This window comes from Zootoca vivipara, chromosome 9, assembly GCF_965207765.1.
Source record: "Zootoca vivipara chromosome 9, rZooViv2.hap1.1, whole genome shotgun sequence".
In the NCBI taxonomy this organism is placed as follows: Eukaryota; Metazoa; Chordata; class Lepidosauria; order Squamata; family Lacertidae; genus Zootoca; species Zootoca vivipara.
This window is the reverse complement of record NC_142592.1, coordinates 69,566,631-69,592,226: the sequence shown is the minus strand read 5'-3', so window position 1 is coordinate 69,592,226 and position 25,596 is coordinate 69,566,631. Positions and strand designations below refer to the sequence as shown.

The 25,596-nt window shown below is 46.7% G+C and overlaps 1 protein-coding gene across 1 annotated transcript; it reads left to right on the top strand.

Annotated features, from left to right (window-relative positions):
• The first annotated feature begins 372 nt into the window (after positions 1–372).
• LOC148684702 (uncharacterized) lies at positions 373–25,316 on the top strand. The gene is made up of 6 exons (XM_088652554.1): positions 373–766; positions 8,252–8,453; positions 10,297–10,565; positions 11,709–11,854; positions 22,887–23,473; positions 23,654–25,316. The coding sequence occupies exons 1-6, from the start codon at positions 655–657 to the stop codon at positions 25,314–25,316; spliced, it is 2,979 nt and encodes a 992-aa protein (XP_088508680.1). The 5' UTR covers positions 373–654.
• The last annotated feature ends 280 nt before the right edge of the window (positions 25,317–25,596 follow it).

Here is a 25,596-nt window from a genome sequence, read left to right as displayed (position 1 = left end):
GATCATCTCAACTCTGCCTAGAATAAGAACCTTTGGGCACAAGAAACGTCAGAGAAGGAACTGGGGAACCGATTTCAGCCTCACCACCTGCCCAAAGGTCTCTTAGTGATGTGGAGGCATTTCCCAGCCTGGGCCCAAGGTGTTTTGCAGGCTGAGGTGAGAGGTCGCTGGATCAAAGTTGAGTTGCGCTCAACAGCCCCTGTAATATTTCCATAGCTCTATGGGTTTCTCTATTAGCATCCTTCCAAGGGACCGCTGGGGCTATTTGTGTAATTGGGCAGGCTGTGGATTGAGTCCCGACATCTGCTGCTCAGATCAGACCAAACAGAAAGGCCTTGCTGGGCTTCCAGAAGATTGCAGGCTTCCAGAAGGTCTATTGTGTCGAGGTTCCACAGCCCGGCCATGATGACCAGTCCTCCTCCAGAAGTTCCTTGGAGACACTGTAGCGCCCAGTGCTCTACTGCCCGCAGAGAGGTTCTGCCTGCTTCCTGGAGACTCTTTCCTCGGTGGTGCTGCTACCCTGCGTCTGGTCCACAGGGGATGGGTGACCTGTTCATCCCACCCCCTTCCTCGGTGGACATGGCCAGGCTCTGTCTCCTAGCAACGCAGAAGGAGAACCCACCGATGTCGACATCTTGCTGCTGAGGCCAAACGATGTGGAACCGCTACCAGGAACCGCAGCTCATAAAGGGCGCCCCAGCTGGGCTGCTTCTGGGGGTCGTGGCCTTGCTGAGGTTGTTGGGGACACATGGCTACAATCCAGCGGGTAAGTGGGGCTTGGGGTCTGTGGCTGGGGTGAGACCTTTATCTCGTAGTCCCTTTGACCAGGCCCACACCTAGAGCTCTCACTCAGCCATCCTCTTTAGGCATGTTCCCACCAAAACACAACCCAGATCCTAATGAAGCCAGCCCCACCTATTTTGGGAGCTCCCTGTGATCCATGAGAGGTGAATTGTGGCTGTGTATTATTCAGCTTAATTAGGGCAGAAGAGAAAAGCAAAATGATGGTCATCTCCTGGGCTCCTGAGACAAGTCTGGTTAAGGACGCTCAACATAAGAGAGGCTCCCGTTCCACCCATTACAGAGTCCTGATAATTTTGGCACTGTGTCTGAGGCTTTGGTGCATGCAGATGTTGAGAGTCAGGGCATCCAACCAGCTCTTCAACATATCTGGTGGAATATTATCACGTTGCCTGCTAGATTCTCTGGTTGTCATGAGCTGGAAAACCCAGGATTCAAAGGGCCCTCCTGCCTAAAAATTGGTGTTGAAGCAATAATTCATTTCGCACCGTCTCAGTCGGCACTTGGAGTGCTTAGTGTTCTGCTAAGTAGGTAGCTGTAGAAATGTCAGTATATTGGAGAAGTGAAAGCAAACCACAATCGCTATCACCCTGAGAGTTTGGAGAGATGATTAAAATGTGTTAAGGGACAACACTGAGTATCTTCAATACCTTTCGTCTGATAGAAATAGCCGTAGATTTGCCCCAAGATGAAGAACGCATCTTTTATTAAGACCAACCCAAACTCACAAAGCACCTTCAAGTGCCGCAGTTGGTCCTTCCCTACCTAGATGTTGAGGAAACAAAAAATAAATGTAAAGGGGAGGGGAAGGATGTTTCTTGCAAAGAGCATGATGGTGGGGTTCTCTGCATTGTCCCCATCCTAAGATGAGGCAGAAGGAATGAAGTTTTTACTAGACTGAGAGCTCATTCAGACTTCCGCTTGTCCCGCCACTTTCCCTGGGGAAAACTTGCTCTTTACCTCTCAATTGGACCAAACGTCAATTGGGTTTTCTGTGGATTGACCTTTGTTCCAAATCAGCGATAAAGAGCAAATTTTCCTGGGGGAAGTGGTGGGGCAAATTGAAAACCACTCAGACTCGTGGCTAGAAAGCATGGGGCAAGCAGAAACCATTCTTACTAGGTCCAAGATAAACAGAAGTGCAGACAAGCCCACACACAGTTCCAGGTCCCGATTCCCCTTGGCTTAGGTCCGCTATGAAGTAAGTCCCATGGAACCTGGTGGTTCTTCTTACTTGGAGTCAACGCACATCATTTCAGGCTACAATTAGTTATCTGCTTTTGGGAATGCAAGTGCTAGCAACTGTCTGAATCTGCCTCTTGCAACCAGCTTGTCTCTCTTTATTTTAGGGGCCCCAATAGATATCCTCTTGATGGGTAAGGTCTCTTGTCAGGTCTCAGTTTGCAGGAGGAGGGGCATTCTCAGGGCAGCAATTTAAAGCGCAGGACTATCGGCTAGTCTAAAATTATTTCTTTTATCGAAATGCAGGCTGCTGCCTTAGAGCTCATCCACACTTGCCCCATGGTTTTTAGGCATGGGTCCATAGTTCTTCTCTTTCCCCAGGAAAACCTGTGGTTTACTGCTGAATCGGAGGGGGTGTGTGCTAATTGGGTTTATTGAGGATGGACATTTGCTCTGATTCAGTGGGAGACAGCAGATTTTCCCAGGGAAAGTGGCGGGACAGAAGAAAAACCTCTCGGGGGCCTAGAAAACATGAGACAAACGGAAAAGATCTTAGGCTGAGTGAGACGGCTGGTCCATTTGTTTCAGGTGTATCTTCGTGGTTTCAAATGGGGGCCTTGCCAGCCCTACCTGGGCATGCTAGAAACCAGGGGCGTAAGAAGGGGGTCGGTGGGGGCAGACTGCCATGGGTACCCTCACTGAGAGGGGTGACATTCAACACGCTGCCCGGCCACCCACGACTCCCAAGTCTACCCCGAGCCATCGGGGTAAGGGGGAACCGTGCCGCTTTGCCAGCGGCATTCCCCCCCTTCCCCCTTTGTTTTGACAGCTTCGTGGAGGCTTGGGAGTCACGGGCGGGCAGTGTGCCGAATGCCCGCCTTGGACAGCTCGCTCCGCCCCCGGCTGCAGGGTGCATGTGCCCCTCCGGGCACCCAAGTGGCTATCCCACACCTGGGAGGGCACCCTCTGCACCACGCCCCCCTCGGGAGCACGCCCAACCGGGGCATATGCTCCGCCGCTGCTAGAGACCCAACCTAGACCTTTCATTTGCAAAGCGTCGGCCTCACCACTGAACTGTATCTTTGAAACTTTGACCTTTAAGGTTTGCAGTGGTATTATTTTAAAATGCCACTGTAGACGCCACAGCACACATCATTCTGAAAGAGAAAACATTTGCAGAAGAGTTCCCCCAACCTCTTTTTCCACAAAAACAATTCCGGGGGGGGGGGGACGACAACCAAAATAAAAACACGTACACACACACACACACCCCTTCTCCCTTCCCAATTGCCCTTCAAGGTCAGTTCTGTAATTCTGCACCTTGACTGCCAAGTTCCACCCTTCATCCTTGCTCAGATATTGAATTGTCTTTTAAAAGTTGGCAGGCCCATGACATCATAGAGCCCCACACTCTGATACATACGTAAGTGTCCTCTCTCCCGGTGCTTCCCCCCTGGAGACACTGAAGGATACGCAGTACCCCCACCAGTTTTCCTAGAAGAAAAGCACTGGGTAACAGTGTGGCACTTACTGTAACAGCTTCATGGCAAGTACCGGCGCCTTTTCCCTAGAAGTAAAGAGCAGCACTATCCTATGAAGTTCTAGTTACAGGTAGGAAGCCGTGTTGGTCTACCGTATTTGAAACAAAATTTTAAAAAAATTCCTTCCAGTAGCACCTTAGAGACCAACTAAGTTTATCATTGGTATGAGCTTTCGTGTGCATGCTACTGGAAGGATTTTTTTTATCCTATGAGGCTCAGGCTTTCTGATACCAGAATGTCCCCCTTTGTGGGATATTCAAGCTGCCTTTGCACAAGCTGGCCACACGATGGCAGCACTGACCGCCAAAAACAGGAGATGAGACCTCAGAATCAAACTTCCTTAAATACTGAGAAGTTTCTTTTCTTCTTAAATCACCTTTATTATGTATCAATTTACATACAGCTTAGACAACACATAAAATACACACCAGTACATAGACACACCACAGACACCAACTTCCGATTCTTCTCATTGTGCTATTTCATTATTATGATTTTACTTTCCAATTTTTTTATAAGGAAAATTTTGCTATGTACTTTCTCTATATTTAAAGATCCATTCTACATCTGTCAGGAGGTTAACATTGTCACAGTAATTTTTAAGATATTCTCCAAATATTATCCAATATTTATTAACTTTCTGTATTGAATTTCCTCTTATTCTCCCGGTCATCTTTGCGACTTGTAAATATTCTATCCTTTTCACTTGCCAGTCGGTTTTTGTGGGGATGTTAGCACCTTTCCAATTCTTTGCTATTAAAATCCTAGCCGCTGTGGTTGTGTACATAAAAAGAGGTCTGAGATTTTTCTTAATTTCCTTGCATACTGAGAGGTTCCCAGGGTAATCCAGACCTGTCAAGGCCTCCCAAGTGTTTACTGGTTTGAAGATCAGACATGCAGCACACACAAAGGACAGGTGTTGTGTGTGTGTCTGTGTGTGTGTGTGTGTGTTGCAAAAGTGCATTTGCCATCACCAACAAGCCTCCCACGAAGCCTCAGAGAGCCACGCAGCTCACCCAGTGTCAGGGTTGTTGCGACTACTCTTGAGTAACGACCCTCCGCATCCTTGTCTTTCAGAAGTTTTTATTAGTGCACATTATTTACAGTGAAGTGAGCTGCTGGTTGCACGTCTTGTCAGTCCGAATCAGAATCCGGCACTGCCCCCTTCAGAATCCGGCACTGCCCCCAACATAAGAGCCTCGGGGCAGGGAATCTCCTCCCTCTTCTCCTCCTCCTCAATTCCAGTGTCGGGGGGGAGGGTCTGCGGTCTGCCTTATTCATAGAATCATAGAGTTGGAAGAGACCACAAGGGCCATCCAGTCCAACCCCCTGCCGAGCAGGAAACACCACCAAAGCATTCTTGACATATGCCTGTCAAGCCTCTGCTTAAAGACCTCCAAAGAAGGAGACTCCACCACACTCCTTGGCAGCAAATTCCACTGCCGAACAGCTCTTACTGTCAGGAAGTTCTTCCTAATGTTCAGGTGGAATCTTCTTGCTTGTAGTTTGAATCCTTTGCTCCGTGTCCGCTTCTCTGGAGCAGCAGAAAACAACCTTTCTCCCACCTCTATAGGACATCCTTTTATATATTTGAACATGGCTATCATATCACCCCTTAACCTTCTCTTCTCCAGGCTAAACATACCCAGCTCCCTAAGCCGTTCCTCATAAGGCATCGTTTCCAGGCCTTTGACCATTTTGGTTGTCCTCTTCTGGACACGTTCCAGCTTGTCAGTATCCTTCTTGAACTGGACACAGTACTCCAGGTGAGGTCTGACCAGAGCAGAATACAGCGGGACTATTACTTCCCTAGATCTATTACTATTCCTCTCCTCTCTCTCCCTCTCTTCCTGCCTGTGGAGCAGGGGCTCTTGGATGTTGCCAGAGCCTGGGCACTCCCTTTCCATCTCCTGACTTTCCTCATCCGCCCCTTTGCTTTCCTGACTGCTTGGAGATGGGCTGCTTCTGATGAGGGGGGGGGCTGTTCTCTATAAGCCCTTCCCCTTACACCCAGTATTATAAATATTTATTGCATTTTTATGTCACCCACTAGCTCAGTCCTCTGGGTGGTTTACAGCATTATTACAAAATATAAACTTCCATGAAAAGTGACGGGGGGAAACAAGCAAAAAACAATAAGCAATACATATCAGTAAGGACAACCCTCCACTGTCTGAAAACCACCACAAGAACAGCAGCATAAAACTTGTTTCAAGCCAGCATAAAACAAGTAATGAACACAAGAAGAGACTTGGGACTCATCCACACTGGACCTGGACCAAGTGGGCTGCTTTTTAGTGCTAAATTGGAGCAAGCATCAATCTGGAGAAAATCTGAATGGCTGTTTGCTCCTATTGAGCACTAAAGAGTGGTTTTCCCTGGGAGAAATGAGCAGGCCAAGAGGAAGGGTAGATGAGCCCTTTGCCAATAAAACTGAACCTAACAGTGTTCTGGAGACGTCTGCAAATGCAGCTACATGAAGGGCATGGGTCCAAGAAGTTTTTCATTTGTCCTGCCCCTATCCCAGGAAAAGACCTCTGTTTACTGCTGAACTGGTATTGACGTTAGTCTGCAGAAAACCTGACTGGTGTTTGTTCCAATTCAGAAGTTAACAGGGGGTTTTCTCAGGGAAAGCAGCAGGGCAAACAGAAACCCCCTTGGGTGTGTGACTAGAGCCCACAGGACAAACAAAAATGTGGCTGAGCCCTAAATATGGAGGCTAGGGGCTCACCAGATGTGCCTTTTGCCCCAAGGAAACACGATCTTTACCACTGAATCAGAACAAATGTCAATCAGGTTTTCTCTGGGGAAAAATTATGTGGTGAGAGACTACTCAACAGCCCAGGTCAGGCATCCCCAAACTTCGGCCCTCCAGATGTTTTGGACTACAATTCCCATCATCCCTGACCACTGGTCCTCTTAGGTAGGGATCATGGGAGTTGTAGGCCAAAACTGCAGAGGGCCGCAGTTTGGGGATGCCTGGCCCAGGTCATCGGGGTGCAAGTCCCCTGCGGGTCCACGCAGTCAGTAAAAGAAGGAAGTTCCAGTCAAGTAATTTGGAGCAAAACAGCGATCAGTAGACCAGTGTTTCTCAACCTTTTTTGGGCCACGGCACACTTGTTCCGTGAAAAAAATCACGAGGCACACCACCATTAAAAAAGTTTAAAAAATTAACTCTGTGCCGCCCTATATTATAATTATGACTGTAAGAAACACCTGCCAAATATTGCTTTCCGGCGGGTCAGCGCTGCCGAGTTCTTAAAAGATCCGGGTTTCTGATCCACCCCACCCGACCCCGCCGTCCCGTATCTTACCCTGTGCATGTTCTCGGACTTGTGAGAGGATGATTTGGTCTTCATGCCTCCGTGAATTAGCAACAAACTACCTTTTGAATGATGGAGATTGAATATTTTAAAAGTAGCTACTTGAAGTCCGCTCGATTTTCCAAAAAAAGAGACACACGTGCGGCACTATTAGCTGCTGGGGGCTGCCATCTTGGCTAAAGGATTCTGGGATGATCCTGTCACGTGAGGCATGGGGAAAATGGAAATGATGAAAGCTGATTGGTCTGTGGAAACTAGAAGGGGCGAAGAAATAGGACGCCCAGGGAGGTGGAGTTTGCAGCTGCAAAATCGCCCTTCTCATCGCCGCACGCCGCGGCACACCAGCCAGCGTCTCGCGGCACACTAGTGTGCCGCGGAACAGTGGTTGAGAAACGCTGCAGTAGACCATGATCTTTATTGTTGCACAACAGGTCCCCCCAGGAGTAAGAACCCCGAGCATGGGGTGACATTCTCTTTCAAAACTTCCCTCTTTCCCCCAGAAGACACTTTGAGAGGCATCACTGATACATCATCCCTACATCACCAGCATGTCACAAATGGGGAGGGGTATACAAGGGTGACACAAGTTCAAAATGAGGTCACTTTATCAGACACCTTTCCCAACACCTCTTAAGTCCCCATCACCGGAAGAACAATAAAACTCTTGACATCTCCTTTCACTCAGGACTTGTCTGGAGATGGGCTTTCAGAACACCTGACTTGCTCAACTGCCTATGGGGATGTCTATTATTGCCCCCTTGGTCACTCCCTGGGTGGGGTGCCATGTCTGTGCTCTCACACTTGGGGAATTATGGTGGGATGCCCTATTCCTGCTGGCTACATGACTTCCCGCTTCTTGGTTCATGGAGGGAGGTGGAGCCCAAATTCACCTTTCTTTAAGGGTTAAAATGGCGTTGGAATGAGAAGAGTCGGTTAAAGTATGGATTTTCTACGAATTTCTAAAACTAGGTATCTTCCCTGAGCTGCCAAGTTGAAAGGATACATTCGGGCATAATATTTGTAGCATTGTAACAACTTTAAACATGTGCCCCCCCCCTGTCGTTTCTGTAACACACTGGGTCCAGATATGGGGTGGAGAGGATCCTTGGCCCTTGAGATGTTGCTGAACATGAGCTCTGGCCATGCTCTATGGGGCTGATGCAAGGGGAAGTACAGTATAGCTGGCGCAAGTATGGTTTGCTGCCAGGATTTCTTGAGCCCCAGCAGCTTAACTTCTTGAATGAAGCTCCCTGCACCCATCTTTCTTGATGCCAGGCTGGAGCAAGGTTGACCCTGCCAGCTGCAGAGCCTTTTGCCCTCTGGTGCTTTCTTGAAGAAGTTGGTTAGGTGAAGCCCTGACTCCCTGAACCGCTTTCACCTCCAACGTTCTTTCCTTCCCGCCAGACTGCGGGAAACGACCCCTGGCACCCTTGCACGGCGGCAGCATGAGAATTGTGGGTGGTGTCGACGCCCTGCCTGGAGAGTGGCCCTGGCTTGTCAGCGTCCAGATCCCATCTTCCAAGGGAACGCGGCACTCCTGCGGGGGATCTCTCCTTTCCAAGCGCTGGGTCCTCACAGCAGCTCACTGCTTCAAGACTAAGAGAAGGCAAGTACGAAAGATGGCAGGAAAATGGATGTCTGGCCTGCTGAGGACAAGCAGAAGGTCCCCAAGGCAGGAAGGCAAGGCAAGATTTCTGCCACAGGCTGAAGATGTGTGATGCCTCTGAGCATGTGCAGATTGCCTTTGTCTATCCACAAAGAACCTCTCCTACATGTCAGAATATGTGTTCAGGGTGGCAGGAGAGGATATACTGTTTATTAAGATCCTTCCTAACTTACGCTAGCAAGTTCCTTTACTTAGCAGAGTGCATTCCCTCTTCACACAGCAGAAAACTAGTTGCAAACCCGTGTGAGTTTCTTAAGACAATAAGCAATTCAATCTGGCTTGTCCAGATTGAAATGTGTTCTAATCTTTTCCTGGTAAGACCCCTTGAACCCATCCCAAAAGAATAAAGACACCACAGTCTTATTCATAAGCAATAAAAAGAAAGTTTGCTCACGATCAGGCAGAGCACAGTGTGATCCCTGAAGGAAGGCTTTAGGCTTAAATTTACAAACTTATACTGTACTAACAGGTTTATCCCATAAGGGAGATGACCTGGGGGACTGCTTGGCTGGCAGCCAACAGTTCAGTCCAGGAAATTTGCAGGATAAAAAGAAGATGGAAAAGAGAGAGAGTGGCTGCATGACTTGGCCTTTTACCAGGTCTGGAAAGGTCACGCCCACCCACTAGTCACATGCAAAAGGAAGGATGCTCCAGGCCAGGAGGAACAGGAAGTTCAACTGACTGGACCAAACATCCCCTTGCATGTCCACTCTAGCAAAACAAGGAATGTTGTACTTGACTGCTCCCGGTGGATTACATCCACAGAATAGTGGGCAGAGACTCTAGGCAGACTCAGCTGCTTGCTAGAAACTGGACACTGGTGGGAGCTGCCCACTTCCTCCTGTCCTTTTGCCATGTCTCAGAAACATTTTGTTGTCTTACGCCTCATCCGCACATCAGGTTTTTCCCTGCAGTGGGTCGCCCCTTTCCTGCTTCAGCAGCTGTTTGTGTAGTGGCTGGTTCTGATACCTGGCTGATTCCCAGGGGTGGCAGGGGTGGGGGCATTAAGAAGGACAAGAGGAGCGGCTATTCTGATACATGTACTTTGTGATTTAAATGACCATCCAGAACGCTGGCAAGCCATTTTGGACTAACTGTAAAAGTATACAGGCACATTAACATGGACGCAGGTGGTGCTGTGGTCTAAACCACAGAGCCTAGGGCTTGCCGATTAGAAGGTCGGCGATTCGAATCCCCGCGACAGGGTGAGCTCCCGTTGCTTGGTCCCAGCTCCTGCCAACCTAGCAGTTCGAAAGCACATCAAAGTGCAAGTAGATAAATAGGTACCGCTACAGCGGGAAGGTAAACAGTGTTTCCATGCGCTGCTCTGGTTCACCAGAAGCAGCTTAGTCATGCTGGCCACATGACCCGGAAGCTGTACGCCGGCTCCCTCAGCCAGTAAAGCGAGATGAGTGCAGCAACCCCAGAGTCATTTGCAACTGGACCTAACAGTCAGGGGTCCCCTTTACCTTTATAGGTAACTTTAGCCCAGTGTAGTATCCCAGCAAAATGTGTGCAGTGCGACTCACCAGCCAGTTCTACTATTTGCTCAGTGCCAGCAACCAACAAAGCCACAAGATTGGCATGTTAACATCTGCACAAAGCTGGAATTGGTGCAAATAGTCCAGCTGTGCCTCATAGCTTGATGGCCTTCAGCCCATGTTTATCAGTATTAGGGTGCCCTAGATTTGTCTTTTTCCTTTTTGCAGAAGCAGTCAGGGAGAACTCTGTTTAAAATAACTCTGGAGGGCCTCACGCTAACCATGTTCTGTTTTACCTGCAGCTCACTGAATCGTTGGAGGATTGTGGTGGGTGCCACGGACCTTTCCAAGTTGCCGGACGATGTGCAAATCCGTTCGGTGCACAAAGCCCTCCTCCACCAGGATTACAACCCACGCACGGAGGCCAACGACATTGCACTGATAAAGCTCGAGGAACCTGTGACTTTTAGCAACTACGTTCAGCCAGCCTGCCTGCCTCCTGTCACTATGGACTCTGATACCAGCTTCTCAAGCTGCCATATCAGTGGTTGGGGCACCACCTCCCAGAACAGTGAGAGAGTGGGAGCAGAGGGAGGCAGGGACTGGGGGCAGCTCAAGTAGATAACACACAGGGCAGGGGGAGACAGGGGTGCTGCTGTGGGTGGCTGGTGTTCCAGTCCCCACAAACTCCAGATCTGGGAGAACAGGAATCAATGAAGGCTTATATCAGGTCAGATGGAAATCTGGCTGCTTCCCCTCCATGCAAAGGTGGTTGTTTTCTGGTGCTTCCTTCTCTAGAAGTGGGAAATAGACCCAACCCACACGTGGGTAATTCATACTAAAAAGAGAGAGAAAAGGCCAGGCGCCTAGATTCAAAACATGAGGCTTTGCGCACTCTCCCGCAGGAGAGAGCCTCCAGCAGAGTTTACAACACTCTCAGAGTTAACCACCAGAATAGTGTAGAAATTGGGATATTTTGCCCACTTTTTTCACTCCTCTTGCAATGAACAGGCAACACCCTGTTAAGTAAGTTTAAAAGCTTTACATACTAAATCCAAAGGTCTGGTTCATGCATTCTTCCATGCAGCAGCAAGGAGAACACAGGCAGATTTGTCTTGGGTGTAAAATACAGATTATAGTTTCAAGCATGCAGTCTGTACTTTGGAACAAGTTCAGACTTGTGCGTCCTGGTCAGTTACATGACTAGAGGAGAATGAGCAAAAGGAAGAGAAGCAGTTTGGTTTCCTCCCTCACAAAAGGGGGAGTAGTCTAGCTGGTCTTGACCCCTTCATGCACTAACTAGCACTCATGCATGTTTAACTGCAACTCCCACACCTTCCTCCTTCCATTTTGCTTACAGGAGCTTTAACAATATCCTAAGGTGCTGAAATGCTTTGGGTAGCACACAAAACGAGGGGGGGGATGTAACTTGTTTTGGTTTCTTCCTCTGCCAAGCTACATCTTACATTGAATGCATATTTTCATTTGTGTGTGTGTGTGATCCTGAACCTGCAACTTTAACAACAACAACAACAACTGCACACACAGATGCAAATACCTATTTAATGTAACGTGTAGCTTCGCTCTCTGCCAAGCTATATTCCAGCAGGGAAATTGCCCGTTGTGTTTGTGTGTGGTTAGGGAAGGGAAGAGCTGTGAATTGCAGTGCTTGGAGAAAGCAGAAACCAACCTAATCTGCTGGCTTTCCTGACAGGTGTGAAGACATCAGACATACTTCAGGAGGCGAAAATCAACATTCTGGACACCAAGAAATGCAACAGCAGCCACTGGTACAATGGGGCCATGACATCTCACACCATATGTGCAGGATATGAGGAAGGGGGCATTGACAGCTGCCAGGTAAGGAATCCCACTGCTGTTTATTCACACTGGCACTGGCTCTCCAGCATTGCTGGCAGAGACAGGCCTTCCTTAGCACAGCTGCTTGAGATCCCTCTAACTGTCAGGCGGCAGAGGAACCAACCCCCACTGCAGGTTGCCAGGGAAGGACAAGACAAGGAAAAGTCCATACCATCTGCCTTTATTCAATATTCACAGAGAGAGAGAGGCTTGGGAATGTGGCACCTCAGAATAATGGCGTTGCTCCGAGTGAATCTTCACCCCCTCCATCTCTCCCACTTCCGCATGAGTCATCACTATGGGTGCTGGAAAGCGCCCTCTGCCTTTGAGCTCTTTGCTCTCCTACTTTCAAGGCCCGCCGTGTCTGGAATGCTTTCGTAAAGACAATGATTCCATCAGCTGTCGCTCGCCTGATGCTTCTTCTCTCCCCCTCCTCCTCTTTCATTATTTCCCAGCTTCCCCCCTCATCTGCCTCTGAGCTGTGACCTCCCTCAAACCCCTGTTGTAATTCTGAACTGTCTCCTTCTTCTCTGGAAGGGTCAGACTGGGAAGGTGGTCTCCACCATTCCTCCTCTGCCCAGTCCCTGACACTAACTGAAGATGCCCAGGATTGAACCTTTCATGAGCAAAGCTGTCACTGAGCTGAGGAAGGCTTTTTGCTTTGGGCAACTGGGGCAGTGCCCTCTCCCACACAGAGTGGACACCCTTTGAACTTAAACTTGAGACCACTCTTCCTCACCTCTTCCCCTCCACCAAAGGTGGGGAACCTCTGGCCCTAGACGTTGCTGAGCTACAATGCCCATCAGCCCCAACAAGAATGGCTGGTTGCAATTTGTCAGCAGCTGGAGGGCCTCGGGTTCCCCTGCCCCACACTCTAATACTACCTTACTCTCTGCTTTATGTCTGCCTTGCTGCATGGAGTCTGCATTATTGTGGCCTGCTTGCTTTCCCTCATCTCACTTCTGTGTTTGGGCTTGTCCATACTTCTGCTTATGGGACGAATCTAGCAGTTCGAAAGCACGTCAAAGTGCAAGTAGATAAATAGGTACTGCTCCGGCGGGAAGGTAAACAGCGTTTCCGTGCGCTGCTCTGGTTCTCCGGAAGCGGCTTAGTCATGCTGGCCACATGACCTGGAAGCTGTACACCGGCTCCCTCGGCCAATAATGCGAGATGAGCGCCGCAACCCCAGAGTCGTCTGCGACTGGACCTAATGGTCAGGGGTCCCTTTACCTTTACGATAAGATAAGATAAGATATCTTTATTGTCATTGTCCCCTTGTGGGAACAACGAAATTACTCGGTTGCTACATCCACTCAGATAAAGCATTCCGCATAATCCAAAATTATAAAAACCTAATTAAAAACAGTAAATATAATACAAAATAACAAGTAAAATAAGATGACTTCAAAGTCCAGGCTTTCCATTTAAGTCCAAAATTGCTCTAGAGAAGAAACTCTTCCTGAGACGGCTCGTTCTTGCCTGCATTGTTCTATATCTCCGTCCCGATGGCAGGAGCTGAAAGAAATGGTGACCAGGGTGCGTTGGATCTCTTGATATATCTAGTGCTTTTCTATGGCACCTGGTGGTGTAAATTTGTTCTAAGGTGGTGAGTGAGCAGCCAATAATGCTCTCTGCTGTTTTAATAATTCTACACAGCCCTGCTCTGTCCTGGGAAGTACAGCTTCCGTACCACACACATAAACCGTATGTGAGCACGCTCTGTATGGCACAGTGATAGAAGGCAAGCAGCAGCTTTTGTGGAAGATGGTTTTTCCTTAAAATTACCTTTATACTTCTGCTTGTCTCGTACCCAGAAAGCATGGGTCGGAGTGGTTTGCCACTTGATCCGTGTTGGTGTCATGTGAACAATGGGTGAAACTGCACAGTGTCTTGAGTTAGCACATCTTCCCAGGTCTGCATGTTCAGAGATAAGAGGAAAGGCTGCGGGCTTTACACAGCAGCGTAAGCCACCATGGGGATAGTGTTAGTAGATCTCTCTGTACATATGCATGCTTACTTCAGAGACCAGATGAATTGACTCTAGTAGTATTTAGCTTTGTCTTGCATCTGGAGATAATAAACAGTGGATATGAACTGTGTGGAAGAGGAGTTTCCCCCTTAACTGGGGACTCTGGAAAAAAACTGTTCTGCTGGGAGCAGGAGATCTCTGAAGACTCTGCTGGGGCTTCGCATACACAGCTGAGGTCAAGATGTGCTGAGCTGCCAACTGACTTCCACAAGTCACCAGCAACCTGTGCTTTCTAGTCACATCTGAGCGGTTTTTCTTTTGCCCCACTCTTTTCCCAGGGAAAACTGGCTCTTTAGCGGCAGATTGGAACCAATTGCAATGGGGAAAGCCTGAAGTGCTGTTTGCTCCAACTGAACACTAAAGAGGGTTTCTTCTGGGGCTGAAGGAGGGAAGCAACAGGACAAGAGAAAGCATGGATAAGCCCAGGGTTAATCTCCCCCCCTCTCTCCAAGACCATGTCAGGATGCTGTCAGCGGGTCTCAGCTGTTGCCCAGGAAATTATAAAGTCAAGGGAAGGTTTCTTACCGTCCATTTTTATTCAATATTTACTGAGAGAGGCTGTAGAACCCAGCCTCTTAGATAATGGCATTGTCCCAAGGAAATCTACGCACACACAAAGAGAGAGACCCATATCTCCCACTTCCTCAGTCATCACTTCTACGGGTGCTGTTATGTGCCCTCTGTCTTTGAGCTCTTTTCTCTCCTACTTTTAAGGCTCGCCGGGTTCTGGGAGATGGAGGATCTGGGAAGCTTTCTGATAACACCATGTCAGCTAGCTGCCGCTCCGCTTCCTCCTCCTCCTCCTCCTCCTCCTCCTCCTCCTCTCCCATTATTTCCCAACTTTCCCCCTCATCTGCTTCTGAGCTGTGACGTCCCTCAAACCCCTGTTGTAAATCTAAACTGTCTTCCTCTTCCCCCTTTGGCTATCCAAAGAACTTTTAACTGAGTTAAGATTTAAAAGGGATATGTACAAAAATGTACATATCTACAGTTAGAACTGGATATGGAACAACTGATTGGTTCCAAATTGGGAAAGGAGTACGACAAGGTTGTATATTGTCTCCCTGCTTATTTAACTTATATGCAGAATTCATCATGTGAAAGGCTGGACTAGATGAATCCCAAACCGGAATTAAGATTGCCGGAAGAAATATCAACAACCTCAGATATGCTGAGGACACAACCTTGATGGCAGAAAGTGAGGAGGAATTAAAGAACCTTTTAATGAGGGTGAAAGAGGAGAGCGCAAAATATGGTCTGAAGCTCAACATCAAAAAAACCAAGATCATGGCCACTGGTCCCATCACCTCCTGGCAAATAGAAGGGGAAGAAATGGAGGCAGTGAGAGATTTTTCTTTCTTGGGCTCCTTGATCACTGCAGATGGTGACAGCAGTCACGAAATTAAAAGACACCTGCTTCTTGGGAGAAAAGCAATGACAAACCTAGACAGCATCTTAAAAAGCAGAGACATCACCTTGCCGACAAAGGTCCGTATAGTTAAGGTTATGGTTTTCCCAGTAGTGATGTATGGAAGTGAGAGCTGGACCATAAAGAAGGCCGATCGCCGAAGAATTGATGCTTTTGAATTATGGTGCTGGAGGAGACTCTTGAGAGTCCCATGGACTGCAAGAAGATAAAACCTATCCACTCTGAGGGAAATCAGCCCTGAGTGCTCACTGGAAGGACAGATCCTGAAGCTGAGGCTTCAATACTTTGGCCACCTCATGAGAAGAGAAGGCTCCCTGGAAAAGACCCTGATGTTGTGAAAGATTGAGGGCACTAGGAGAAGGGGACGACAGAGGACGAGATGGTTGGACAGTGTTCTCGAAGCTACGAACATGAGTTTGACCAAACTACGGGAGGCAGTGGAAGACAGGAGTGCCTGGCGTGCTCTGGTCCATGGGGTCACGAAGAGTTGGACACGACTAAACGACTAAACAACAACATGTACAAAAAATGGAAAAGGGGGGAAATCACCAGAGAGGAATTCAAACATATAGCCAGCACGTGTAGAGACAAAGTCAGAAAAGCTAAAGCACAGAATGAACTCGGCTTGCTAGAGAGATTAAAAGCAACAAAAAGGGCTTTTATGGGTATGTCCGTAGCAAAAGGAAGAACAAGGAAACACTGGGGTCACTTGGAGGAGAAGATGGTGAAATGCGAACAGGGGACAGAGAAAGGGGAGAACTCCTCAATGCCTTCTTTACCTCAGTCTTCTCCAAAAAAGAAAACAATGCCCGACCTAAAGAATATGGAGCAGATGATTCAGCAGAGGAAACACAGCCCAGAATAAGTAAGGAGGTAGTACAAGAATACTTGGCTAGTTTAGATGTATTCAAGTCTCCAGGGCCAGGTGAACTACATCCAAGAGTATTAAAAGAACTGGCAGAGGTGATTTCAGAATCACTGGCAATAATCTTTGAAAATTCCTGGAGAACAGGCGAAGTTCCAGCAGCCTGGAGGGCAAATGTTTTCCCTATTTTCAAAAAGGGGAAAAGAGAGGACCCAAACAATTACCGCCCAGTCAGCCTGACATCAATACCAGGAAAGATTCTAGAGCAGATCATTAAGCAAACGGTCTGTGAGCACCTAGAAAGGAACGCTGTGATCACTAAAAGTCAGTATGGGTTTCTGAAAAATAAGTCATGTCAGACTAATCTGATCTCATTGACAGAATTACAAGCCTGGTAGATGAAGGGAACGCTGTGGATGTAGCCTATCTTAATTTCAGCAAGGCATTTGACAAGGTGCCCTATGATATTCTTGTAAAGAAGCTGGTAAAATGCGGGCTAGACAATGCTACCATTCAGTGGATTTGTAACTGGCTGACTGACCGAACCCAAAGGGTGCTCATCAGTGGCTCTTCCTCATCCTGGAGAGTAGTGACCAGTGGTGTGCCACAGGGTTCTGTCTTGGGCCCAGTTTTATTCAACATCTTTATCAATGACCAGCAAATTGGGAGGGGTGGCTAATACCCCAGAGGACAGGATCACACTTCAGAATGACCTTAACAGATTAGACAACTGGGCCAAAGCAAACAAGATGGATTTTAACAAGGAGAAATGTAAAGTACTACACTTGGGCAAAAAAAAATGAAAGGCACAAATACAGGATGGGAGACACCTGGCTTGAGAGCAGTACATGTGAAAAGGATCTAGGAGTCCTGGTAGACCACAAACTTGACATGAGTCAACAGTGTGATGCAGCAGCTAAAAAAGCTAATGCAATTCTGGGCTGCATCAATAGGAGTATAGCATCTAGATCAGGCATCCCCAAACTTCGGCCCTCCAGATGTTTTGGACTACAATTCCCATCATCCCTGACCACTGGTCCTGTTAGCTAGGGATCATGGGAGTTGTAGGCCAAAACATCTGGAGGGCCGCAGTTTGGGGGTGCCTGATCTAGATCAAGGGAAGTAATAGTACCACTGTATTCTGCTCTGGTCAGACCTCACCTGGAGTACTGTGTCCAGTTCTGGGCACCACAGTTCAAGAAGGATACTGACAAGCTGGAACGTGTCCAGAAGAGGGCAATCAAAATGGTCAAAGGCCTGGAAACGATGCCTTATGAGGAACGGCTTAGGGAGCTGGGTATGTTTAGCCTGGAGAAGAGAAGGTTAAGGGATGATATGATAGCCATGTTCAAATATATAAAAGGATGTCCTATAGAGGAGGGAGAAAGGTTGTTTTCTGCTGCTCCAGAGAAGCTGACATGGAGCAATTCAAACTACAAGAAAGAAGATTCCACCTAAACATTAGGAAGAACTTCCTGACAGTAAGAGCTGTTCGACAGTGGAATTTGCTGCCAAGGAGTGTGGTGGAGTCTCCTTCTTTGGAGGTCTTTAAGCAGAGGTTTGACAGCCATCTGTCAGGAATGCTTTGATGGTGTTTCCTGCTTGGCAGGGGGTTGGACTGGATGACCCTTGTGGTCTCTTCCAACTCTATGATTGTATGATCATTCTCCTCCTCCAATAAATCTTTATACATCAGCCACTTGGTTTCTATATTCAATTTTTTTTTGTACTTTAGCCTCTAAAGGTGAAATCCACCTGGGTGTTTTCTAACAATTCTTTATATCTATCCCAAACATTGAACAATGATTTTATTATAATATGGCATTTAAAACCTTTGTGGACCTTGATCTTATCATACCACAGATATGCATGCCATCCAAATGCATTGTCATAACCTTCCAGATCTAATACATCAGTATTATCAAGTAGGAACCAATCTTTCATCCAACAAAATGCTGCAGCTTCAAAATATAACTTTAAATCTGTTAGTGATAAACCTCCTCTTTCTTTCACATCAGTTAATAACATATTTAATTCTCGGCTTTCCCCCCTGCTAGATAAATCTTGATAATGCTTTCTGCCATTCTTTAAAACATCCTAACTTATCGACAATAGGTAATACTTGAAACAAAAATAACATTTTTGGCAATACATTCATTTTTATCACTGATATTCTGCCCATCAAAGATAATTTCAAATTTAACCATATATGTAAATCTCTCTTTATTTCATTCCATACTTTCTCATAATTATTTTTAAACAAATCTATATTTTTCCCAGTCATATTAACTCCCAGATATTTCACCTTTTTAACAAACGTCAAACCTGTGGCTTCCTGTAGTCTATTTATTTCATCTGGTGATAAATTCTTACTCAATACTTTGGTTTTCAATTTATTCAATTTAAATCCTGCAAGCTGTCCGAACTCCTGGATTATTTCCAGTGCTTTAGCAGCACTGGTCTCTGGGTCTTGTAACGTTAAAACTAGATCATCTGCGAAGGCTTTTAACTTGTACTGTTTCGATCCCACTCCTATACCTTTAACCTCGTTATCCTTTCTAATTATATTCAGCAAGACTTCCAGAACCGTTATAAACAAAAGAGGGGAAAGTGGGCACCCTTGCCTGATCCCTTTTTCAATTCTAATTTCCTCTGTTACCACATTGTTCACAATAATTTTCGCTTTTTGCTCTGAATTGATTGCAGTTGTTCCATTTATAAACCCTTGCCCAACCTCCATATTCTCCAATTTCTTTTATCATAAACTTCCAAGAAACATTATCGAATGCCTTCTCTGCATCTATAAAAATTAAAACTGCACCGGTATTCTTTTTTGCTTCTAACATTTCCAACACATCCACAATGTTCCTAATATTGTCTTTCATGTGCCTGGCAGGTAAAAAACCTGCCTGGTCTTTATGTATTTGATCTTTTAATACCTTTTTAAATCTTGAGGCCAGAATACTTGCAAAATTTTTATAATCCACATTCAAAAGGGAGATTGGGCGGTAATTCTTCATCTGTGTTCTATCCATATCAGGTTTTGAGATCAGAGTTACATATGCTTCTCTCCAGGTCTTGGGTGCTTTGTCCCCTCCTAGAATCTTGTTACATACATCTACCAATGGTTCTATCCACCAGTCTTTCAATGTTTTATAGTACTTTGCTGTTAATCCGTCAGGTCCTGGTGCCTTGTCTATTTTCAATTGATTCATGGCATCTTCCACTTCTTGTTTTTTGACTTTGTAATTGAGTGTTGATCTCTTATCCAATGGAATCTTTTGCAGTCCATGTTTGTCCAGAAACTGCTCAATTTTATCCTGTTGTTTCTTATCTTTTTTATACAGCTGTTTGTAATATTTCTGGAAATGTCGGGTTCTCAATGATTTTGTCCTCTATCTTAATGTTGGTAATTGTACTCTGTTTTTGTCTTTTTTTCAATTGCCATGCTAGCAATTTTGCACATTTATTTGCAGATTCAAAATTCCTTTGGTTCATCATTTTAATCTTCCATTCGATTTCTGAATTTATTAATTGTGTATATTGTACTTGTAGACATTTACTTTCTTTTTGAATTTGCTTATCTTTAGGTTTACTTCTCAATTTCTTTTCCTTTTCCTTCAATTGTAACAAAATTTTCTCTTTTTTATCATTTTGTTGTTTCTTTCTAATCACATTTTCTTATATTAAAAATCCTCTCATCACTGCCTTGCTAGCATCCCAAATTGTCCTCTTTTACAGCTCCGTACTTAAATTTAATTCAAAATAGTCCTTCAAAGTCTTTTGCACTTTTTTTTGACAATCTCTTCTTTCCTCATCAATGCGTCATTCATTCTCCACCTAAAAGAACCCTGCAGAAACAGCATTAATTCTACCCAAACAGCATTGTGATCTGAGCAAGTCCTTGGGCAAATTTCTGCCTTCATCACTCTTGAAGCCAAATTTCTGGTTATCCATACATAGTCTATTATTGACCACGATTGTTTGGAATCTGAGAAAAATGTATTATCTTTTTCCAATGGGTTTTTCATTCTCCATGCATCTGTCATGTCAAAATTGTCCACCATCTCAAAAAAGGATTTTAGTAGTCTGCCTTAATTTGTAATTTTCTGCCTCTGAGATCTGTCCATCAGAGTTGAGACTATCCCATTCAAGTCCCCCATCATGATCATTGTATAATCCAAATAGTCCAATAACACATTATGTATTTTTTAAAAAAGAATTCTGCCTTTGCTTCATTTGGTGCATAGATTCCTACAAAAAGATATTTATCGCCTTGTGCTGATACTTCTACAGCTATATATCTCCCCTCTTCATCTTTGAACATCAATTTTGATTTCAGTTTTTCTTTCACATAAATTACTCCTCCTATTTTTTTCACTTTGTCTGATGAAATATATTCTTGTCCCAACCTTTTATTCTGCAAAAATTTTCTATGTCTTCTCATCATATGTGTCTCTTGTAAGCATATCACGTCTAGATTCTGTTTTAAAAGTACGTGATGTATCTGGTTCCTTTTAATTCAAGAATTCAATCCGTTAACGTTCCAACTAAAAAAATTTAGAGCCATATTTCTTTATGTTGATGCACTTGCTCCCTCTCCTGGATCCGGTATCACAGCTGCTGCTCCAAGTAATTCTCCAAATCTTGGTCCTAATTCTGATTCAAAATCCTTCACGTATTTTTCCAAAAAATTCCTCTTTTCTTCTGGATTTGAAATTTTAACTTTCTTGCCTTTGTACTCAAGGAACAGGCCTTGTGGAAACTCCCAATGAAATGAAAACCCTTTTGTCGTCAGTGCGTTAGCTAGATCTGTATATCTACTTCTGAACCCCAAGAACAGTTTTGGAATGTCTTTGAAAAGCACCACTTGTTGCTGTTTTATTACCAACTTGTTGCTGAAATGTAGTCCTAGAATCTGATCTTTGTTGTCTAGTCTGGAATTTCACCATGCAGTCTCCCACTATTTTTGATCCTTTCTTTCCTCTTGGTCCGAATCTGTAAACTTGTTCTATAGTCTTCTCTAATTCCTCCTTGTCCAAATTCCACTGAGCGACAAATTCTTCAATTATCACTTCTCTTAAGTTGCCTTGCTCCACTTCCAGGAAATTCCTTAAATGTAAATAAGACTCATGTTGTTTCATCTGTAAGAAGGCAATCACAATTTCTGTCGCTTCTTCTCGTTGTTCCAATTGTTGTCTCTGTGTTTCCAAATCTCCAACCCTCTTAGTCACACTTTGGATCTGGACTTTGTTAGTCTGTACGTCCTGTCTCAGGGATCCAAGCTCTTGTTTATGTCCCTTATTCCATCTGCATTAGAGTTAACCATTGCATCCACTTTATCCAAACACTGTGTGATTGATGCCTTAAAATCACTCAAAGCTGCCAGTATCTGTTCTGTATGCGATGCTGTGCTTGTGGGGTTGATACCGAAGATTTTCTAGGCTGTTCTTGTGGAACAGGAGTTGTTTGTACATTTGGCACTGAAAATTTTCTCAGGCCTGACATAGTCAAAATAACCTGGCAGCAGCTGGACTCAAGGTCACTTAACAATAGATCCCTTTAGCCAGCAGCAGGGGCAGTGATCATTTACCAAATTTTACAAATTAGCTCAGTCTTTATACTTTCCCAGCAATAATTTATGCTTAATATCTTCAAAGACTAAAGGGGGTAGGTAAATTTCTTGTTTAATCACTTAAAAAGTCTTTTCCAGCAGCTCAGACTGTTGCAGAGAACTTCAAAGAGCCAAATAGGAAACAAGAGTTCAACAGTGCAGCAGTTCAGCAGTTCCCTACTATGACGTCACAATGCCTGTCTGAGCCCCGGATCTCCGCTCTCAGGGGGAATTGCAGTGTATTTTCGCAGTATTTTCTTATAATTTCCAGGGCTTTTAGCAATACAGTCTTTCCTCCCCTTGGCCCTGTCTTGGGGAGGATTTTTAAAGCAGAGATTTGGAAGCTTTGGTATTTTGCAAGCTTCTTCTGGCTGTAGCCATTTTCAGTACTTTCGCTTTTAACACAGCGAAAAGAATGGACTTCCTTATTTTTGCTTTCTTTCTGTGATCCAAATTATATTCCAAAATGAAATTTCAAGTTATTACTCACACAAGTTCAATTGTAGCAATCTTGATTAGGAAGAATCCAACACTCATTTTACAGTCGGCTCAGACCTGCACACGGTGAAGGTAGCAGTCGAATCATGAGCCCATGTCGCCCGCTCTCATCACCCCAAAAAGGGGCTTACCAGGGGGCAAAGGAGACGTACCTGGGCTCCGCTGAATCCACGTCCCCAGAACACTCGATCTGGGGCTTTTTGCAGGGGCTCGCAGCGCTCTCACAGCACCCCCTCTCTTCTACCGTGCAGGGATTCTTGGAGCTCGAGAAATCCCCGCCAATCTGTAATGGCGATAGACTGGAAGTCCGGTTCCCCGGATTCTTGGGGGAAGCCATGTGCTTAAATGAATGGTGTGAATGTGTTCCTGGTAACACAGTCAGAAGCACAAGATGGATGGGCGTTTCTTGGCAAGCAATGATGAGATGAATGGCAGGGGGTGAGTCTGTGATGTCATGTAGCAGCTAAGAAGGCTCCTGTGGTCTTTGGTCCTAGTGGCTGGGAGGGCTTAGGCTTGCACCCACACCATAAGCGTGAGGGGACCCTGCTTTGCTTTTCTGAAAGAGTACTTAAGTTCCTTCCTTCCTTCTCTCTGCAGGGTGACAGTGGGGGCCCCCTGATGTGCAAGACAAGCCAGGATTCCCCATATTATGTGATTGGCATCACCAGCTGGGGAAAGGGCTGTGCCCAGGCAAACAACCCAGGAATCTATACCTTTACCAAGGACTTCCTTGAATGGATCTTGGGGGAGATGGTGGAAGCCAAAGGGCAGGAGCCGAAGAAGAAGAAATTTAAGAGAAAGGCAACGTACCCCGGTGGAATAACACTCCTGCCTAATAGAAAGGACATATTGACAACACAACAGCCAGCAACCAACCCAAAGGTGGCCACTGGTCCTCTGTCCACGAGCACTCCTTCAACAGCACCTAAAACCCCCACAGAGGTGCTCACAGTCCCTCTGCCCACAGATGCCTCAGAAACTTCCCCACAGGTGCTCACAGTCCCTCTGCCCACAGATGCCTCCACAAAGTCCCCACAGGTGCTCACAGTCCCTCTGCCCACAGATGCTTCCACAAAGTCCCCACAGGTGCTCACAGTCCCTTTGCCCAAAGATGCCTCCACAAAGTCCCCACAGGTCCCCACAGTCCCTCTGCCCACAGGTGCCTCCACAAAGCCCCCACAGGTGCTCACAGTCCCTCCGCCCACAGATGCCTCCACAAAGTCCCCACAGGTTCTCACAGTCCCTCCGCCCAAAGATGCTTCCACAAAGTCCCCACAGGTGCTCACAGTCTCTCTGCCCACAGCTGCTTCTCCAAAAGCCCATGATGCTCCCTCACCACATCCCACCAAACGCCGTCATCGAAGGCCAAAGACAACTTGGAGGTCCTCGCACAAAGATACAGGGCCAAAAATCCTTGTGGAGCCCCCTTTCATACCCGCAATAATTACACCTCCCCCTATTGAAGCCCCATATGTCCCTTCAGAACAAGCAGTCACCCTGGAAGCACCCTATTTCCCCCAAGAAACAGCACCCAAACCTCTAGCTCCTCCACGTATTCCTAAAGAAATACAGCCCACGGCTCTAGAGGCCCCCTACATGCCCCCCGATGTGACTGCATCTCTGGAGCCCCCCTATATTCCTATGGGGGAGCCTTACACCGCTCCAGAGCCTCCATTTATTCCCCCACCACCCAAATACATCGCTCCGAAACATGGTGGTGTCTCATCCAATTCCCAGTATGTCCCACAAGAAAGACCTCTCGCTCTGGATCCCCCATATATTCCTCCAGAGTCATCAGTCACTCTGGAGCCTCCATACATCCCCCAAGAAACCCCCCCAGAGGCAACTGCCATTCTGGATCACCCATACACTCCGCCAGAGAACCCAGTCACTATAGAACCCCCATTCATCCCCCCAGAGAGCCCTGTCATTTTACAGGCTCCATACATGCCTCAAGACAAACCGGTCACTTTGGAGCCTCCATACACCGTGTCAGAGACACCGGTCACTCTAGAACCCCCATACACTCCTCCAGAGACGCCGGTCACCATACAACTCCCATACACTCCTCCAGAGACATCAGCCACCCTAGAACCCCCATACACTCCTCCAGAGACACCAGTCACTGTAGAACCCCCATACACTCCTCCAGAGACATCAGTCACTCTAGAACCCCCATACACTCCTACAGAGACATCAGTCACCCTAGAACCCCCATACACTCCTCCAGAGACATCAGTCACCCTAGAACCCCCATACACTCCTCCAGAGACATCAATCACCCTAGAACCTCCATACACTCCTACAGAGACACCTGCTGCTGTAGAACCCCCATACACCCCTCCAGAGACACCTGCTGCTGCTGTAGAACCCCCATACACCCCTCCAGAGACACCTGCTGCTGCTGTAGAACCCCCATACACCCCTCCAGAGACATCAGTCACCCTAGAACCTCCATACACTCCTCCAGAGACATCAGTCACTCTAGAACCCCCATACACCCCTCCAGAGACACCTGCTGCTCTAGAACCCCCATATGCCCCTCCAGAGACACCTGCCACTCTGGAGCCTCCATACACCCCACCAGAGACGCCTGCCGCTCTAGAACCCCCATACACCCCTCCAGAGATACCTATCACTCTGGAACCCCCATACACCCCTCCAGAGCCACCTGCCACCCTAGAACCCCCATATATTCCTCCAGAACCACCTGCCACCCTAGAACCCCCATATATTCCCCCAGAGACACCTCTCACTCTGGAGCCTCCATACAATCTCCCAGAGACACCCGTCACCCTGGAAGCCCCCTACATTCCCCCTGAGATCCCATACACTGATCCATACCCTCCATACATCCCTCCAGAGTCCCAAAATATCCCAGAAGGTTCAGCTGAGAACCCGGAGCCACCATATAGCTTACAAGTAGCTGCTGACCCTCCCAAGTCTTACAAGCGTTCCCCAGCATTCTATGCTATTCGCATTCACCGAGCTGCTCCTCCAGGCCGACGCTGGCAACCTTCCAAATAAGAGAGTCCATACCTGGGGTGCATCCTGCCTACAGCTCTTTGTCCGTCTGACCCTCAGGCTGTCCTCAACTAGCCAGTTCTTCAAAAGGCCACGCAGCAGGAAGTGCCACCCCTCTCCCAAATACCGTAATTTGCACTTCAATACCATGACCTCTATCCTCACATGCCAGGGCCCAAAGCTTCCTAGGATTTCCATGATTACCAAAGAGAAGGGATGCGATTAAAGCAGTTGATCGCCAGTCCGTAGCAGATGTGGGACTTATATTCAGGACTGTCAGGAA

What these genes read in the sequence shown, in the direction of transcription:
- LOC148684702 (XM_088652554.1), top strand. Translation starts at nt 655, where the DNA reads ATGTGGAACCGCTACCAGGAACCGCAGCTCATAAAGGGCGCCCCAGCT. An exon ending in GGGGCATTGACAGCTGCCAG is followed by an intron (nt 11,855 to 22,886) that starts GTAAGGAATCCC and finishes TTCTCTCTGCAG; the next exon opens with GGTGACAGTGGGGGCCCCCT. An exon ending in TCCACAAAGCCCCCACAGGT is followed by an intron (nt 23,474 to 23,653) that starts GCTCACAGTCCC and finishes CCGTCATCGAAG; the next exon opens with GCCAAAGACAACTTGGAGGT.